The following is a 19,949-nucleotide window of genomic DNA, read 5'->3' as shown; positions in this document are numbered from 1 at the left end:
TACCACAACTTCAAACAACCTGTTATCACAGAACTTTGTAAAGACTTTTAACTGCACACCCTGTTTTTGTGACACTATAATAGAAAAAGCAGAACTATTTGAATGCTACGGATTTGCCCGAAAATAATTATCATTTCAAACTACTGGAGGCTTTTGAAAGCTTAAATGCCCTGAACTTTGGCTATTTAACAGCACAGCACAATATACATTAGTCAATGAAGTAACAAAAGTGCATATCAGTACAACTGAAAATAAATTGAGCTGCTTTACATAAAAGAAATCGAAACTTTGCTTTATATTTAGCAGGGTTAGTCTATATTTTAGGGTACCCTTTGGATTATCACCAAGTTGTTGTTTCATTTATGGTAATCAGAGTAGTTGAATGTTATGGAAACCCTATTATAATGCGATTGAGGTGAATTTGACTGATGAGAAAATATTTGTAAGGGCTTATTTATGTGTTGGATATTGGTTAAAAAGTACGTTGCTTATGTTGTGCTTTACACCGTAAAATGCCTGCTGATGGTACAGTTAATCTGAAATTTCTGTACACTTTAGAAGATTGGGAAAGAAAACATTAATTGACTGCTGTGCAAAGGAAGATTTAAATAACTTCGTTCACCTCTTGGTAAATTATGCAATGAGATTTGAATTCCATATTTCCTTTTTGTATTGTGTAGATTACATAATATGTATTTCCACTCTTATGTTATTTCCTTGTTTAATTTAAAATGCAATTTATTGAGATTATATATTTTTTGATTTAATTATGTTTTATTGCATTATGCTTTGGATGCTATTTTACTGGGGAGGGTGTTGGACGTAAACAGGAATGGCACCAAAAAATCGCCAAGAGGTACCCTGAAATATATTTTAACTTTTAGCAGAATACATATTCTCAAAGTATCTCAAATTCTCAAGTAATTCTCAAAGTCAAGGCAAGACTGGATTTTAAAAAGTTCATGAAACTGAATGCTCACTTTTGTTAATTTGCAATTCAAACATTATAAATAAATTTTTAACATAGAAGAATGTAAGTTTTTTAAATTGGTGTCAAGATAATAATTTATAAATACATGATGCAAAATCAAGGTAAAAGGTTTCATTTACGCTTTCTCAAGAATAAAAATATAAAAATTACTGTTTTCAAAAATAATTTTACTTTTCATATCACAAAATTTGTATTAGTAATAAAATTAAGATTGATTCAAATTCAAAAGAATTAAATGAATGGAATTTTTACGCCTAATAATAATTATTGTATAAAATTATATCTTTACAAGAATTTGAATGAAATACTTCATTGCTTTCATTGAATTAAGTTTTTTTTTTTCACCTGAGCATCCAACTCCAGTAGGGAAAAAATTCTAGAAATTTAGATAAATTGAATGAAACTTATTCTTTCTCTTCAAAAGCACACAGTAAAAAAAATAATCTGAACTATATTTTTAAAAAAATTAAGAAATGTCAAAATTTTCATAAGAAAAATTCAAAATACTTACATGAAGTATTCTCAAACACTTCTAAAATAATGCTCTATTACTTATAAATTTAATAACACAGGAAATCTAATAATAAAAAGAGATCTATTACATGAAAATTCTCCAGCTTGCATGAAGCTACCAGAATGCAGTACAAAAGATTGGAAAGACTTTGCATGACATTCAATATTAATGAAGAAAATGAGGTTACATGCAAGCTGTTCCAAATTATTTTGCTTAATAGCTTATGGCAGTAAAAATTAAATAAACATTTAAATTTTTCTTTTTGGAGTGTGTGTGTGGGGGGGAATTTTTTGTTTTCTTCTTTGGGGGGGATTTTTTTTCCATGTGTAATTAATTAGCCAGATATTCAGCTGTCTACTTATATTCAGTTCTTGTCAAATGTTCAGTATCTGAGTATTTGTTAGCTACCTAATTGTTCAAAATTTATTATCCATAAACCACTAATTCTGCACTCTATTTAATAATATCCCGTCACCATTTCCAAAACTCACTGTCTATATATAATATACTAAAATATAAGCAAAGAAAATTATTATTTTTCTTATTACTATATAATGATGTATAGAAGGAAGTAGATAAACTGTAACACACGTAAATTCCCGTTTTGATAAAAAAAATCTAGCAAAGTATTATTAGTTAAAAAAGTTTTTAAAAGATATCTGAGTACTCTTATATTATCTTTCAGGTATTTTGCCTTTCTAGAAGAATACGGAATTACAACATATGAATAAAAAGAGAGAAAAGGAAAAAATATGTGAATGACAAAATAAATGAGATAAAATATACCTTGAAACAAGATGCTCTATATAGCAGCTGAACAACATGGCCTATACTAGTTTTAGATGCTTGTGGAAAATGAGGAGCTAAGCGTTGCACAACAAATCTTACCAAAACTTTTCTAGATAATGCTGATCCATCTTCTAGTGTCAGCAAAATAAGTTTTAACACTTCTTCTTGCATAGCTATAGAGACAGTCATTACACCAGACATTTTAAAATGAGCCTTTTCCCGAGTATATAAAAAAACAAAATTACATTTAATAGTATCTAAACTTAAAAAATATTTACATAAGCAAACAAATATACTACCATTTTACAATAAATATGAAAAATTGCTCATAATAATCCTTCAGTCAAGCAATGTCAATACTTTCATTCACATATTTTCCATTTTTATAAACAAATCTTGATATTTTTTGCTTTAAACTGAATTTTAAAATACACACCTGAGGCATTTGCCAGTATTGAAAGAAACTGAAGTAAAATATCTGCAGAATTATAGTATTTTGCAGCAAAATCATTAAAAGGAACAATGATGAGAAGCATTTGGTAGACAGCTGATACACAATGTCGAGTCTGTGCAATTCTCCTATTTTTTTTCAAGTGAAAACAGATTGTTGTGTGTAAATAATAAAGAACAGCATAAAAAAATTAAATTTGCAGAAAACATGCTTTAATTCTTATCGTATGATTTAATCCTTAATAATTGAAATCGATAAAGTGTATTTTCTTTTGATATGTTAATAATGTTTGTCGACTTTACAACAAATACTGATAGTTAAAACATTTCTTAGGAAAATATGAAAATCACTACCTTGAAACAGATGAATAACTTTTACTTCTTCATCCGTAAAAAAGAAATCGCTAAATTGCACCAAGGTGGTTGCATTAATACATAAGTACAGAAAATATATTAGAATACATTTTGTGTGATTAAAATGATTATAAAATAACATGCACATGAATAACATTACCTTCATACAACTTTAATTTTAATTTTAAACACAGTATGATTTTAACAGGCATTATACAGAACAAGATGATAAAATTTGATGAATACTACAGAAACTACACATTAACTCTTCCCCACAATTGGCTTAATTTAATGCTGTACAGTTTAAAATTATTCCAGTGCAGGAAATATGCTAGCATAGTCAGTTATTTAATAATGCTTACCTTTTTATGTATTTCAACAACTAGAACTTTTCCGTTTTGCTGGCGCAAATCTTGCCAAGCAGACTTTGTTGGTGACAACATACCATATACAAGTATACACGTAAAAAATGTTAGTTTTAAGAATTTTTTTATTTTGAATGCATAAACATTTTAATACCGTTTAAAATTTTGTAAAAAGGCCAAAAAATAAAAACAATAAATTTGTGAAAAGATTTTGATTTAAGAATTTACTATACTTTCATAATTCAACACCCTGATTCGCTAGTTCATATCACATGACCCCAAGTGATCTCATCTCACGTAAACTTCGCTACAAAAATCTAATTCTGTCAGTAATTATCTACATTAATTTCAAGTTAAATCTTAATTTGGAATACAAGTTTAAATGCAGGATTTATTTCAATTTGTATGAATAGCTTACTCAGAAATTATGTAAAACCGCAGTGTTATACTTCGCTAGTGCATGCTCATTAGAATTGATGAATTTATCCCTTGACTTTGCCTTTTCTATATTTTCGCCTTCGGGTGAGTGGTGTGATTGCATCTTAATTGACTTAATTAATTGGCCCTAGGGCATAAAATTGAACTATCTGGGTAAAAATTCTTTGTAATTGTATGGCAGTATTAAAAGAAACAATCAATCTGATAAGAAATGGCTGCGACTTGTTTTGAAGATGAGGCATAAAAGGTTACCTGTGAAGATAGTCCATTTGGCATCTGTTGTACCATTATTGGTGACTTTATCGCATGCGCTGGCAAAATGGAAAAGTGCCCAATAACTTAAATATTTAAAGAAAGAGCAATCAGTGAGAACACATCATTTTCTTTCACTCTTATGATAATAAATACTTTTTGAAAGCATAACAACATCTTAGTTAATATTTTCACTTCTTATGTAAATAATTTAATAAATTAATTTATCCTTTTTCTATGATTAAAATTCAGTGATTTTGATATACTGTTTTCACAGTTTACCACACTTCTTTTTTTTTTTTTTTTTAGACAATTTCAATATGTTTACATGTAAAAATAATATATGATCAGATGCCTAGATTACTAAGCCAACAATGGGAAACTGTGCTGTAGCGTTATGTCAGAATTTAGAAGGAAAACTAGAAGTCAGGGTATCACATGCATCATTTTTCAAGTGATCCAGAACTTCGTAAGTTACAGATTGTTCGCTGCAAAAGACCATGTAATTTCAACATAGAAAATGCAAGAATATGTACTGTTCATTTTACACCTGATGATTACATACGGGATTTACAGACATACATCAAGACAGAATTGCTTGGTTTAATTTCTAAAAGGGTGCTCAAAGCCAATGCTGTTCCCACTTTACATCTTCCATCATCATCATGTGAAAATAACTGACCAATATGTTGTACTTCAAAAACTGAAGTTAATCTGGAGAGAAAGATTTCTAACACGAATGGTTCATCCAAATTTATGCTAAAAAGAGCTAAAGCAAGCAGGTGTCAGGCTCATGAAACAAGGAAAACAAGTGCTGGAAAATGCAGCTTCCCTAACCCCCCTCCCCAAAAAGGCTACTAGCTGATAAAATAGACTGTCCAACTCAGTTTACACCTAGTGACACATCTGATTTAATCCATTACAACCAGATAAAATATCTGCTTATTATTTTAAATGAATTTACATAGTTTTCATACATAACTGTGATCGAATGGATACATTAATATAAGTAATTGTATATTTATAGGTCATTTCACTATTATTTTACATTTAAAATTTAAAAAATTCTCACCTTAAATCACTTTTTATCATAATCTTCATTTTGTGAATGAGACTTATATCACAATGAGATATTTAAACTCAGTGTCATGTTTACCAATGCTGACTACCTAAATGATTAGATAATTATTAAGTTCGCTTATACAACTTCAATCATATGCCTATGTGATTGAAGTTGTATAAGCGAATTTAAAGTTTAATTTAAATTTAATAATTTAATTAAATTACTTTCTTTACAGCCCAAAAGTAATTCTATGTAATGAAGCAATTTCTGGGTTAAGCATTGCGAACTAAGTAAACTGATATATGCTTCACCCTGAGGAAAGAACAGTTTCTCGACCACACTATCATGCAAACATTGAATCAGTGAGTGACATATTCCCATCAGTGTTATTCAATTGAAGCATATGTCTGATGTAATTTAATTGATATAAATAAGTGAATTTACCCATGCTTGACACTGAAGGAAAACAAATATGTGTATTGTGTTAGATAAATAAACGAAAGATTAAGTAATATTCTCATCAGTATTATTTAACTGATATGTTTTAATTTTCATTCCATATAATTTGTTTTTAATTATAACAAAAAGAAAAATATTTAAATACCAGACACTATTTTGCGTACAACGTATTTTAAGAAACAAGCTGATATAGTAATTAAAAATATTTAATTTGTATGCAGGCTTAATTGAAATTAAGAATTAGGGAAAGAGTACTTTTAGATAATACTGAAAATATATCCACTTCTGTTGAAATCTGAAGTGAATCCATATAAGTGACTTTTCATTTAAAAAAGAAATTGATAAGTCTATTAAAAAGTGTATTGAGGTGATATTAAGAAATTTGTATAATTTTATATTAATTAAGTATGAGTTTGGTGATTCATATCTTTTTATATATATATTTTTTTACTTGAGATATGTAATTTAAACTGAAAATCACGATCATAAATGGGAAAATACTTTTTGATTATGTTATTACCATGGTTTTAGCAGTTCTGCCTTCATGTCTTCTATTCAACAAGATTTATTAAGTACGGACAACACAACATAAAATATTAAAAAATAACGTGTTTTATAATATTTAGTTTCCTTAATTAACTGAAATATCATTTTTCATATTCTAATGCTTTCCTTTAAGAAAAAAATGTTTACAATTATTTTAGCATTCGTACGAATTCTCAGCTTAAAATAAACATTTGATTTGACAAAATACTTAATTGGAAACTATATACTTGGTATTTCCGATATGTTATTATATATACTACTCGTAAAATGATTATTTTCCTTTATTTTTTCCATTATTGAAATCATGCAACAGACGCATTGACCGATGAGTCTTGTCACTCGGGTGATGTCACTACCAGAAACCAATGGCATGCCTTTTCCTTTCCTGGCTTTAACATATTTAAGAACCTTGAATAATATCAGATTTGTGGCCTGGATATCAAACAGAGGAGCTCACTGCTGCCGGTTTTGAACATTTTTAGGAGAATCATTAACACAATTTTGCTGACCCATCTACGAAGACTCATACTCAATACGTTGAAAGGATGTGGGGTTCTGCAAAATGGAGGAACAAGTGATAATGTAGGACAAGTCGCCATCATTTGGATAACCATTTAGTTGAATTTACTTGGGGGAAAAAACAGGAAATACCTTTTGATGCTATTTTGAAAGCTATTTCCCACCACTTTCTTTACCATTAACTTTTAACTTCAATGTTTTCTTTTACCCAGTTTTAAGTTTTTTTTTTTTTTAATTCGTATTTAGTATACAGTTTATATATATGTTTATTTATAATATATATATTTGCGATTTTTGATTTTTAAGTTTTTGTTTCTTTATAATTACAGCTTTTATTTTTAAAAGAATTTATAAACATAAACCAAAAAATGCCAATGAAGATTTTTATCGGCAAATGTTGCCAAGGTAGTCATCTAGTATGTAAGTACCGAAAAACTTCTTTTATATCATCTTCATTTATTACCGCTTCTCCACATTTCTTTACAAAATCCGTTCATTAGAAAATTTCTCCTTTGGTTTGCGATATCCAAAAACCTTCAGATTCGTGGCTATCATCATAAAATTTAGATATCGTTCACTATACATATTTTGCTATGTATCATGAGATTGGTGACTAAAGACAAGTTGTTCTGCTAAATTTTATCTTGCTTCTATTGTGCACAGTGACAATTAAGCCTGAATTGTATTAGTTTAGTTATTTATTATACTTATGCCTATTCCTTGCACATGCTTAAGGCTTATCTGAGTATTGAATAAATAAATTGCCCCATATATAGGCTTATTGAGGGTTGGCGCTAGAAATCTTACCGCCTGGGTTCCAAATTCTGCTACCAGGTGCCTCCCTTCGTCTTCCCTAAATCCTGTCACTCATTGCAGCCATACAATCTCTGGCACTCGCTCTGGGTTTATGCGAATCACAAATCAGTAATTCTTAATGCAAATAGTGCCAAATGTAATTTTTTGCCTATAATTATCATTAACAAAATCTAGTTTTAGCATATGGAAAGAAGTTTTTGTTAAATTTTTCCTGTCAAGATTTCTTAGTGCATTAGCTTAAATCTGTAATCATCGCCAAGCGTAATATCAACATAAAAGGTTACCATACCCTCTGTTATTCAATTACTTATATAAAAAAAAATTGCTTAGGCATCGTTACATGAGTCATTACTCAAGTTGTCATCTGTTGATCATCATGCGGTGATAAAGGCAAAATATAATAAATAATGATTTGCCAGGTTGGAGTCAGGGATATAAAATATTAAATTCTACATAGATACATCGTAAAATCAACGATGTATCTATGTAGAATGTCTTGGTTGAGATGTATGCCAAGCAGATACAGAGCCAAATTATCAATTATATAAATTTATGCTAAAATGATTGTTTCTTCAATAACAAGATATTTTATTTAGTGCAAAGTGAAATTAAGAATTGTTATTCTCCACATGTTTCATTATGAGCTGGGGGGGTCAAAAGTGCATACGTAAAGCACACACACACATACCAAAAAAATTTTTAAAGTTGGTTTTAGATCATCGAGGTCCGGATTTTAGATCATTCCAGATATTGGACGTCCGGATCTCGGACTTTGTATTGTAGTTTTTAACTATCCAGAAAATGTAAGCATCCTTTCAAATCTATATTGTTATAAAATAATATTCAAATGAAGCATAATTTCTGATTACCTACCTGGACCTAAAAATTGGCAACCTCTAGCTCTTACTGCAGCCCACAAATTCGCAGATAACTGCTGGGGATTTTGATGCTGCAGTATTAATTCTGTAACAGAACGTTCACCCAAAGATCTTGCTGTTCTCATTCCCCGTGTTCTACCTTCTTCTTCAACAAGTTGGCAATTGATGAGTGTTACTAACTTCTTTTGCATCGGTCTGCTTAACACAGTATTCTGAGGAATTCCATTTAATGTGCCTATATTGTAACACAATAATACAAAATATAGAGTACAGTATTTCATAAAAACACAACTGAAAATTATTACAGTTTGATTGAGAATAGCTTAAAACGCTAAAAGACTTATGCGTATTTTATGATGAATTTTAAAATCATAATTTACGTTATATGAATTAAAAAAAGTCACCATGAATTTGCAAATACCTTTTGCCCTGTTCTTAAAAATCTGAACTATTTACTGATAGAAGGATAATTTATTGGACAAAGCACAAATAAACAACTAATACAGAAAACCTCATATGGAAGGACTTCCTAAAGAGCATCAATTCACAAGAATATTCGTTTTACACACGTGAAAATATGAAAACCAAATGTAACTAGCATGGCCACATTCTAATCCAAATTTACAAGCATTTATTCTGATTCTTTACTCAGCTGGCAGCTAACAGTTTTTTAACCTACTATATTCATAATCAACATAAGAATCTCAAAAACCAACTGTATAAATACAGTCATACGTTTATTAATGATCTCTAGCACCAAACAAATGTCAACCCACAATATGAAGATGCTACTTAGCTTGTGAATACAGTGGATAGCACATCTACAGACTTAATAAAACAAAAATAATTTTAACAAAAGTTATACCATGTTATAAGAAGCATTGCTGTATAAAGTGTGCCTTTATTATTGCAAATAAAGTAATTTTTTGAGTGTTTTTAACATTTTAATAAATAAATATTATGTAACTTAATAAAATAAAACACTGCCTGTACTACAAACCTGTAAGTAGAAAAAATTCAATCCTTAAGTAAATAAAATTTTTTAAACACATTTAAAGTAAAATATAGAGCCCATTTTGGTTAATCTTTGGATTATGGTAACTTGGGGATTTTTGGCGAAAATTTGGCAACTAACCCTGCTACAGCAACCTTCTACTTTTTTTTCGGCGCCATTTTGTCTTCACGAAGTAAAGACAGATTTCTTTTTTTTTTTTTATTTACTCAACATTTTTTCCAACACCCTGCTAGCCTAATTACACGTCAATCTATTTTCACTTAAAAAAACATCCCAGAATTGCACAAAAATGGCATTGCGCACACTCTTGACTTTATCCCTGTACACTACTTTTTTCTCATAAATTAGAAAAATCTGCACGAAAATGCAGGAAAATTTTGTGAATCTTTACAGTCAGTAAAAAGGACATATATGAAATTACCTGATCGCAAAAAAGTATATACCCTTTCCAATGATGAACATTTGCACGTATAAAATAAATAAAATATCCAAAATCTTTTCCCTCTAAATTATCTATTATAAACGTCACCTGCGAATTTATAATGCAAACATTAAAAATGGTTGCAAATACTTAGTGTCAAATATTTAAATTATTGCCATGCACATTTACTTCTACTGAAACGTATTCCAAAATGCTACAAACATATAATTCACAAAATCACTATCATTTAATTAAATTAAAAAACACTACTTAAAATATAAATAAACACATACATTAAATTAATAAAAATTAGCTTAAAATCTTAATTACTTTAAACTAATTCATTGCTAATAACAATTTTCCAATAATAGCATATTAATTTATTTATTCCTTATATTTAGAACAATGTATAAAAATAAAATCCTCAAATGATTAAAAATACTAACTTACCTAATCTTCTTCAGAATCTCAATCGTATTCGTATGTACGCCTGTTTCAGGATCTTTAAAATGATACTTATGGTTAACAGCAAGATATTGAAAACCTTCATCCTCCAAACAGGCATATGACTTCCAGCAATCAGATATTATTATTGTACCAGGTAGAATATACTGCTTAATAAAACTTAATAAGCAATCTTTACTTCTATCTTGCACAAACTAAAAAAAAACACTTATTACTACCCCTTTCAATCCCACTAAATACCCATTTCAAATTCACTTTAGATAGGGCCATGGGATCCAAAAATTAAGCAACTCTCTTTCACACAACACAGAATGAAGCTGAATACAAAATGCTATAAAGTACTGCAGATATTTTTCCAGATTTCCCCCCTTTTCCAATTAAAGAACTGTGATTCGTGACATATCTCATAATCTCTCATTTCTCTCAGACAAAATAATCCGTAATTGGAACTGGGTACTTCTCACATTATTGCCAAAGTCCTAGGTAGTAACCTTTATCGCCTACCAAAATGTCGCCAAACTGCCTGTTACCATATTCCAAAGATTAGCCTAAATTTTTTTCTTTTTAATCTCAAAATCAATGTTTGTTAATACTTCATCATTACGAGTTAAAGCAACAGGAATCAGTATAATATTCATAATTTGCAGGACTGGTTTCAAAGGTTTAAAATATAGAACCTCCTTCTTTGGCTGCAGAGATGCAAATGATTCTGTTCAGACACCTTCTGTTCATATGCTTGAACCTAGATATATAATAACCAGGGACGAGACTCTGCAACAACAAACTGCATTAGAATCATTTGCCCTTCTGCAGCTAAAGAAGGAGGTTCTATTATTTAAACCATTGAAACTAGTCCGGTAAATTTATGAATATTGTGCTGATTTGTGTTGTTTTAACTCCTCCAATAATCATTATTCAGCATGTTATTTTAAGTCAAATTTCATTGTTTCATTAAACATTAATTATCTTTATGTCACTTCTGCTAATAATTAATTTCCAAATAATAATGAACTTCTCATTAAACACAAATTCTGGAAGAGACATGATGGACTTTAAAGGATGTTAAAATTTAAGCAACTCTTTCTTTGTAATTCTAGAACAATTACATTTCCACAGTTTGTTTGGCTTAGAAAATTAAAATTAATCTTACATTAAATATACATTCAGCATGGATAACTCATGCTGTAATGCTTTTCAATATGCTACCTAGAATATTATTTAAGCATTAAAGCTTAAAATCAAAAACAAATAGTATGAAAATAATATAATCCCCAAAAAGGATTGGCCAGTTAATGATTCTTAAAATGTTTTTAAGTGGGGAAACTTGTTCAGATAAATAATTTAGTCTGAAAAAAATGTTTCTAACTACCTATCATCTGAAAAACTTTAATTCTGCATGGATATGTAACACAGTAGTAATCAGGAATACTTTAGATTGTCTATTATGCATTTTGATATGAAGACTCTGTAGGGTTTATATTTATTTTAACTAACATTTATTTTAAGTTTAAACTATCTTTCCTGTCAAGCATTACTTTCCCCTGGAATTGCCAATGCCAGAGTATGTAAATTTTAGTAGAACACGCAAGTATTCAAATTGTCAGCGGAAAAGGGAAACGAGTTCGAAAGTGTGCTTTCTTGCTTCACGAGCGTGGAGGTGGCTAGTTAGAAATTGAAGAACCACGCATTTCGGCCTGTGTGCTTGCCTCGGTAGATTGTTAATCTTTCAACGTAATATTCAGAAGTTTGCTGAATTATCAGCGGTATTTTAGAACGCGGTGAGGTTAGTTACGTTTAGAGATTCTCGTAGTTAGTCACTTGTTACTATTCTTTTCTTAGTTTCTTATTTTTATTTTACCGCTGGGTTCGCGTAGTTTGTGAGCGTCAAGAGCACGCATTTGTAATTTCTAAAGTTGAATAAAAAGGGATTTAAACCCTTCTCAAGACTTTGTCTACTTTCCAGTTCTTAGCAGTCACCACTATTGTTGTGTGCAGGTTGGAAGCGCGCAACATTACATTGGCGCCCGAACACTTGTCGAACTGAAATAGCCAAAAATTGGATGGAAGTTGCTGGACAACAAGAAATGGCAAGCCGATTGGAAGGATTTGGATACCTGGTCCAGACGATGAGAGCGTCAATCAAGCCAAACGTCAATTTTGACGGAAAAAATTCGGTGGCGAGGCGATATTTCTAGAAGGCCTCGACAATCACTTCCAGCTCTAACCTGTGCCTGAAAGACAAAAAGTTGCCATCGCTACATCTGCACTAAGAGGACAGGCTGCGCTATGGTGGAAGAATATAGGCAAATTTTTATTAGGGCAATTTGGAGGCCAGACATATACATTTGAAAATTTCAAAAAATCGTTATTAAAGGCCTTCCCCATAGTGAAAGATCGAGCAAGGCTAGAAGCCGAACTGTATAGTTTTTATCAACGGAATATAGAAGAGTTGACAGACTTTATTCTGCGAAAAATTAAGCTGACGGATATGCTGTATGGGAAGAAACCCGACGCGGAGATTATTGAAATAATCTTACCAAGATTGTTACCTGCTGTTCAAGACTAATTCGAAATTAGAAACCCAAGCACATTGCAGGAGCTCTTCGAATTGGCGGTCAAGTTTCAAAATTGCAGAATAGCGGAAAAAGCTAGAGGGGCCTCGTATTCTCAAAGTATCCGAAGGCAATCTTTAAATGAGCAGACCAGAAATGCAAACCGCTCTTATGGGGGAAAGAGCTATCAAGCTAACTCATCGAAGCTCGAAGGTCAAGGCCCAGAAAGGAAATTTGAAAACAACCATCCGCGTACCCAGAAGGCAGAAGTTGAAAGGAAAGCTTTAAACGAATAGAGGGGCCTGTGAAAGGGAGGGTCCAAAACCTGGAAGTTTTGAAAAAACCCTCAAAAAGATACTTAAATACGGTCATCATAAAGAACTCGCAGTTACCAATTATACAGGTCCTGGTTGGGTTGGCGATGACCCAGTAGAAGCCCTATCGATACAGGAGCAGAAGGTAATTTTATGAGTGATATTTTTTATAACTTTAATAGGTTTCGATTATTTAAAAATAAAAACATAGAAATCATAGCAGCGCAAGGACAAACTTGTCATTGTATTGGAAAACTATCTTTAAAAATACAAGTTCAGAACGAAAGCCTTAAAGTATTAATTTTTGTAGTAAAAAACTTGCAAAATCCACTTATTTTAGGTATGGAGGTTTTAAGGGCCGCGAGGGCCAAACTCAATTTTCAGGAAAGTTCTATCGTGCTGGAGATGGATCGGAGGGTGGTGGAACCAGTGGAACAACCGCAAGTTGACCTTAGCCATTTGAATGAGCATGAAAGTCAAGCCATCCAGCAAGTGGTGAGTACTTTTTCAAACTTGTTTTCAGAACGGCCTGGTAGCTGTCAAATAGTTACGCATGAGATACAGTTAACTGCCGACAAACCCTGTAGGACTAAACCTTACCGCTATGATAAATAAAAAGAGCAAATCATAGAAGAACATATTCAGGAAATGTTAAAGAACAAAATAATAATGCCCATAAATAGTGAGTAGGTGAGTCCAGTCGTACTATGTAGGAAAAAGAACGAGTTTCCTCCTTCGGATAAAAGGGCTTGGAGGTTTGCTATTGATTACAGAAAACTTAATAGTATTACTAAATTCCCAGTTTACCCTTTGCCGGTTATAGAGGAAATTATTAGAAAGATTAAATCTACAAGATACATGACTACTTTGGACTTAACGTCTGGCTACTATCAAATAGCTATGAGACCCGAAGACATACATAAAACCGCGTTTATAACAAAATCGGGCACTTATGCATTTTTACGCATGCCCTTTGGGTTGTGGGGGGCCCCATCAACATTCCAGAGAGCTATGGACATTGTTCTAAAGCCTGTCCTAGGAAAATGAACTTTAATCTATCTAGATGATATAATTATAACGAGTAGTACGTTGGAACAACAAATTAAAGATCTAGAAGAAGTTTTTAAATTATTAAAAGAGGCCGGTCTTACAATTAACGCCTCAAAATGCAAGTTCGCAACTAAAGAACTTAAATATCTGGGTTATAAAATTTCGCAAAAGGGTATAGAAACTCAAGATTCAAAAATAAAAGCAATCAAGAATTTCCCACCTCCCAACACTGCCAAGAAACTTTGTTCTTTCCTTGGGTTATGTTCTTATTATCGGTCATTCATAAAAGATTTTGCTAATATTGTTGAACCCTTGTTAGTAATTAAAAGAAAGAAAAGTAAATTCACGTGGACAGCGGAAGCAAATACCGCTTTTGAAAGGTTAAAAGAAGTGCTCATCAATGCCCCCTGTTTTGAAATTCCCGGAGGGGGACGAAAACCTGAAAATTGCAGCAGATGCGTCGGACTATGCTGTGGGTGCGGTTCTTATGCAAAATGGCCATCCTTTGGCATTTTTTAGTAAAACATTGAATCATACACAAAGCACTTATACAGCTACAGAGAGAGAAACATTAGCCGTATTAATGGCTGTACACAAATTTCGAGTTTATTTCGGCAAAGCGCCAGTAACAGTCTTTTCGGATCATGCGGCTGTTGGTAGACTTTACTCAGGGAAAAACCTAACACCCAGGTTAATAAGATGGGCTTTAAAACTCCAAGAATATAATCTCATAATCAAATATAAACCGGGTAAGGAAAACAATGTAGCTGACGCACTTTCTCGTATAAAACTGGACGATGAAGGCAATGAACTTAAATGCGCTGTGTTGACTTCAAAAATTTTAGATTCTAGAGATACAATTATTGCTGAACTGAAAGCTGATCCTGAATTTGGAAGTATCTATGCATATTTGAAAGACCTCGAAAGCTTTGAGCACACAGATATCGATGCAATAAAAATAGAGCAGAAAACTATGAAATAATAGATAATTTATTATTTTATACGAAAACAACAAACAAAAATCTCGAGTACAAACCAGTCATCCCAGCCTCGCTTCGATTAAGCATTTTGAAGGAATTACACGACGCGAAAACAGCGGGTCATTTAGGGGTCAGAAAGACTATAAAAAGGGTACGCGAGGCGGTATATTTCCCACAATCATACAAAATAGTAACTGCGTATGTCAGGTCCTGCAATCAACATCAGTTAATAAATGATATTAATTACAGCCAGGCCGGGTACTTAAATAGTATTCGCGATACATTTCCGAATGAAATTTTAGGCATAGATCTTCTTGGTCCTTTCCCCCAGAGTGAGTTAAATAAAAATCGTTTTCTTTCATTAATTGTAGATCATTTTTCAAAATGGACAGAAATTGTTCCACTTAAACGCACATCAGCCAAAACAGTCGCAGATGCATTCTTACACAGATACATTTTAAAATACGGTCCACCGATAAAAGTCATTAGCGATAACGGTAAACAATTCGTTAGCCAAATATTTGAAAACATATGCACTGGACTAGGCATACGCCATATCAAAATGGTTCCGTATAGACCACAGGCAAGCATAGCAGAAAGAGTTAATAAAAACATTGTAAGAATAATTCGAAGTTATGTCAGCACACATTACAAGCGCTGGGATGGCTACATAAATGAGTTAGCTTATGCTTTAAGAACGGCAAATCACGATACTACGGGAAAAACCCCAGCAGAATTATTTTTAGGACGGAAGTTAATTACGCCATTAGATAAATTATTCTTTGTGCAACAAAGAGAGCAACAATTTAAACAGAAAGATGTGCAAACACTTATTGACCAGGCGGTTAAAAGCTCGGATATGCCAAGAAATAGACAAAAGTTATATTATGATAGAAAACGCCGTGAAGCAGATTTTAAAGTTGGGGATAAAGTGTTGAAGCGGAAATTTTCTTTATCAAGTGCCCCAGACAATTTTACTGCAAAGTTAGCTCCAAAATTTGAAGGCCCCTATGTAATTGAGGAAATCAAGGGAGTCGTATTGTACCTTAAGAACGAGAGAGGGGAAATCTGTAAAGCAAGTCTCGACCAGGTGAAAAAATATTATAATCAAAATGATTTTGGGTACAACTCTGATATACGCCCTAATTTCACCAAATGTGGCGATATGTGTTCTGCGGTGGTTTTTGGCACGATTGCGTGTTGCATGGCAACCCTGTTGACGTTGAAAAGTCTTTCGCTGGAGTTCGTTGGTTCCCGTCATGCTTTGTGTCTGAGAAGCTAGGGGGAAAAGATTTAATGGTGAAAGTTGTTGAATTGAAGTTCGGCATAAGGAAATATCATCGTGGTCATCCTGTTGAGGGGCAATGGGTATTTGGAGTTGTGGAAAGAAGGTATGGGAGATTATTTTTAGTGGTTGTGTGTGATAGAAGTAGGGATTTGTGATTATTTGTTATTTTATTTATTTGTGAACCATAGTATGAATTTTCTGGATAGTGTGTCTGGCTGTCATATAAATACGATACTAGTGATTACGTGGCGGCATGTTAAAGGCGGTATGAAATTGGTATATCTGCTCTTCGAAAAAGCATTAATGGTAAGTGCATTTTATTTTATTCTTGTTCTTATTTTGTAGAATATAATGTTCATTGTTTTTTTTAGTATGAATTTCTGTCGTTATTATTGTTTTTTTGAATTGTTTAAAATTTATTTTAGTTATTTTGTTGATTAGTGCTTACCATCTGAATTGTGCAATTCGTAGATGTTTCTTAAAGTTGAATCAGAACGCTGTGTACATGGTATTCTTTGAAATTTATTGTTGTTATGTTAATTTATTAAAGTGAGGTGCGCGTAATTCGTAAATTCGTTTGTTGCCTAAATTGTGCAATTCGTAGATGTTTTTTTAAGTTGAAACAGGATGCTGTGTACATGGTATTCTTTGAAATTTATTGTTATGTTAATTTATTAAAGCGAGGTGTGCGTAGTTCGTAAATTCGTTCGTTGCCTAGATTGTGCCATTCGTAGATGTTTTTTTAAATTAAAACATATTGCTGTGTACATGGACTCTTGTAAAATAATTTTGGTTAGAAACTTCACGGTTTTGCTATCTAAATTTTTTGTTTTTGTTTCGGATTTTTAGCTTAAATTGTGCGTTCAAAACGTGGTTTTTGCATTCACAAAAACCGTGTTTTTGGAGACATTTTAGGCTTAAATTTCGAAATGTAGACAAAAAATTTAGATAGCAATATGGCAGCTTGGAGTTTCTCGCCAAAAATATTTGGCGCCTTGAGGGCGCATATCAGAGTAGCTCCTGATTTTGAAATCCTTAAAAGTTTCTTGCAGGACTCAAGCGTAAAAGAAGTAGAAGGTCCAGAAGTAACGTCACCCGTTCCACCACCCAAGAAGCAGAGAACTGAAGAGAAACCTAGCCCTTCTACAAGTCATGCGATGGTACCGAAAAGAAGAAATGAAAACGGTCAGACTCCAGCATTTAAGAAATACAAGAAAGAAAAGCCGCCACGTAAAGAAACTTTGGTAAAGAGGAAAACACCACTTACAATGTATCGCAGTAGAAATTCTACATCGAGGAGGACGCTTCCAGGGCCAGAGAGTCAGGTGCAAACAAGGCCACCATTCCCGAGAACGAAAAGACCACCACCAACAGAAGAAATTCAAGCATGATTCCAGACCGGAGGACTCCAAGACCAGCCGTCCAGGGGCAAAACGGAAAAGACAGCAACCCGACGACTACCACTCCAAGAGGCCAGCATGCAGAGGGCGAAAAAGAAAAAGCAACGTGGACGACACTCGAAGGACCCTAAGGAGACGACTGACGTCGATGAAACCTATAATGTGGGAGCAGTTCTGCCAGAAGAGGATGTCGGAGTTCCAATCATCGAAAACTCAAAAATAAGTTAAAATCTTCTATAACATTTTTTTCTTTTGTTCCGAAATGTTATGCGTAAATACAAATTCTATGTTTTGACGGAAGTCAATGTGTCTCGGTTGAGACTTAGTTTTGTTTTACTTTATTTAGCTAAGGCAGAAGTATTATTTTGTTTAAGTATAAAATCTAAGAACAAGCAGTTTCTGTTGGTCGAAAGACTAATTCTGTTATGTTAAAGCCAAAATTTGGCCGAAGATAAAAATAACTTCGTATTCTTGTATTAATAAGAACTTTAGTTTCAGTGCCACCATCTTGGCGAAGAATGAGTAAAGTAAAAATTTATTTTTCTCTTATTCATTTTATGGTAAATTGTAAAAATTATATGTATTAGAATTTTGTAAATATACGTAAATACTTGAAAGTTATGTAAAAGTAGAATTTAGTCTAGAAGCATAAAATTTTAGATGCTAAAAGTAAATGCTCAAAAGCAATGAATTCAAATTTAAGTATTAAACTGTAGATAAAATCATGCTTTAGAGCGAAAGCCTGCATGTCTAAAGATGAATGAGGGGGAATTTAGAATGAATGTGTTTTGTAGGGTTCTCCACCTACACTTTAATTTTAAGAATGTTAAAGTAGCTCATCGAGTTGTAGAATGTCGAGTAAGGTGTGTCTATTTGGTCATTGAATTCTAACAAATCATTGTGGTTAGGGGAAGTGTTGCAATACTAAAACATGAATATTCCCGTTTGACACCACACATGGTGGAGAGCCAGGGTAAAGTTAAATTCATGTTTGAATACTTGAATGAATGTGAATTAAGCAGTAACTAAGGAAAATAAATCGTTCAAAAAAAAAAAAAAACTTATTCAGTGTCAAGAAAGTGAAAATCATAATGTATTTAGAAAGATACTGATACTTATTCCTTCCAGATGCTGGAAGGAAGAGAACAGATTGATTGCTGAAGTCCAGGAAAGGTTGCTGTAAGAAGAGAGAATTAAATAAGTATCTACAGAAATTTATTCTACCTTTTGTGAAAAAAACAGTTTTTTTATGTAAACGAGGCTCTTAAAATTTAGTTCAGAATTGTGGAAACTTTTCAACAGGTCGTTTCTAGGACCTGCTTCCAAGTTTACCAAATTCTGGCAGCGGCAAATGTAGGGATTATATTTATTTTAACTAACATTTATTTTAAGTTTAAACTATCTTTCCTGTCAAGCCTTACTTTCCCCTGGAATTGCCAATGCCAGAGTATGTAAATTTTAGTAGAATGCGCAAGGATTCAAATTGTCAGCGGAAGTAATCGGAGTTAAATAGAAGGGAAACGAGTTTGAAAGTGTGCTTTCTTGCTTCACGAGCGTGGAGGTGGCTAGTTAGAAATTGAAGAACCACGCGTTTCGGCCTGTGTGCTTGCCTCGGCAGATTGTTAATCTTTCAACGTAATATTCAGAAGTTTGCTGAATTATCAGTGGTATTTTAGAACGTGGTGAGGTTAGTTACGTTGAGAGATCCTCGTAGTTAGTCACTTGTTACTATTCTTTTCTTAGTTTCTTATTTTTATTTTACCGCCGGGTCGGCGTAGTTTGTGAGCGTCAAGAGCACGCATTTATAATTTCTAAAGTTGAATAAAAAGGGATTTAAGCCCTTCTCAAGACTTTGTTCACTTTCCAGTTCTTAACAGTCACCACTATTGTTGCGTGCAGGTTGGAAGCGAGCAACATTACAACTCTACTAAATAACAAAGTATAATTTTTTCATGATGTACTGTTTTAGTATCAGTTGATGTACACTCTGAACAAAAAAAAAGGGGGGGGGAGAGTTCTATACCTCCCAT

General features: G+C 32.6%; 1 protein-coding gene across 3 annotated transcripts in view; it reads right to left on the bottom strand.

The window, feature by feature from the left end:
• The window catches only part of LOC118181153 (uncharacterized), a 115,610-nt gene that overhangs the window by 91,872 nt on the left and 3,789 nt on the right, over positions 1–19,949 (bottom strand). For all 3 annotated transcript variants that reach the window (XM_085811649.1, XM_085811650.1, XM_085811648.1), the window contains exons 2-3: positions 8,430–8,669; positions 2,292–2,467 (exon numbers count right to left, since the gene is read on the bottom strand). In XM_085811649.1, the coding sequence (XP_085667775.1) occupies positions 2,292–2,467; positions 8,430–8,669 (416 nt within the window). The remainder of the gene's footprint in view (positions 1–2,291; positions 2,468–8,429; positions 8,670–19,949) is intronic.

Source organism: Stegodyphus dumicola, chromosome 2 (assembly GCF_044657685.1).
Source record: "Stegodyphus dumicola isolate Sdum_Otavi_A_Nest chromosome 2, ASM4465768v1".
Taxonomy (NCBI): Eukaryota; Metazoa; Arthropoda; class Arachnida; order Araneae; family Eresidae; genus Stegodyphus; species Stegodyphus dumicola.
This window is presented reverse-complemented; position numbering and strand designations above follow the sequence as displayed.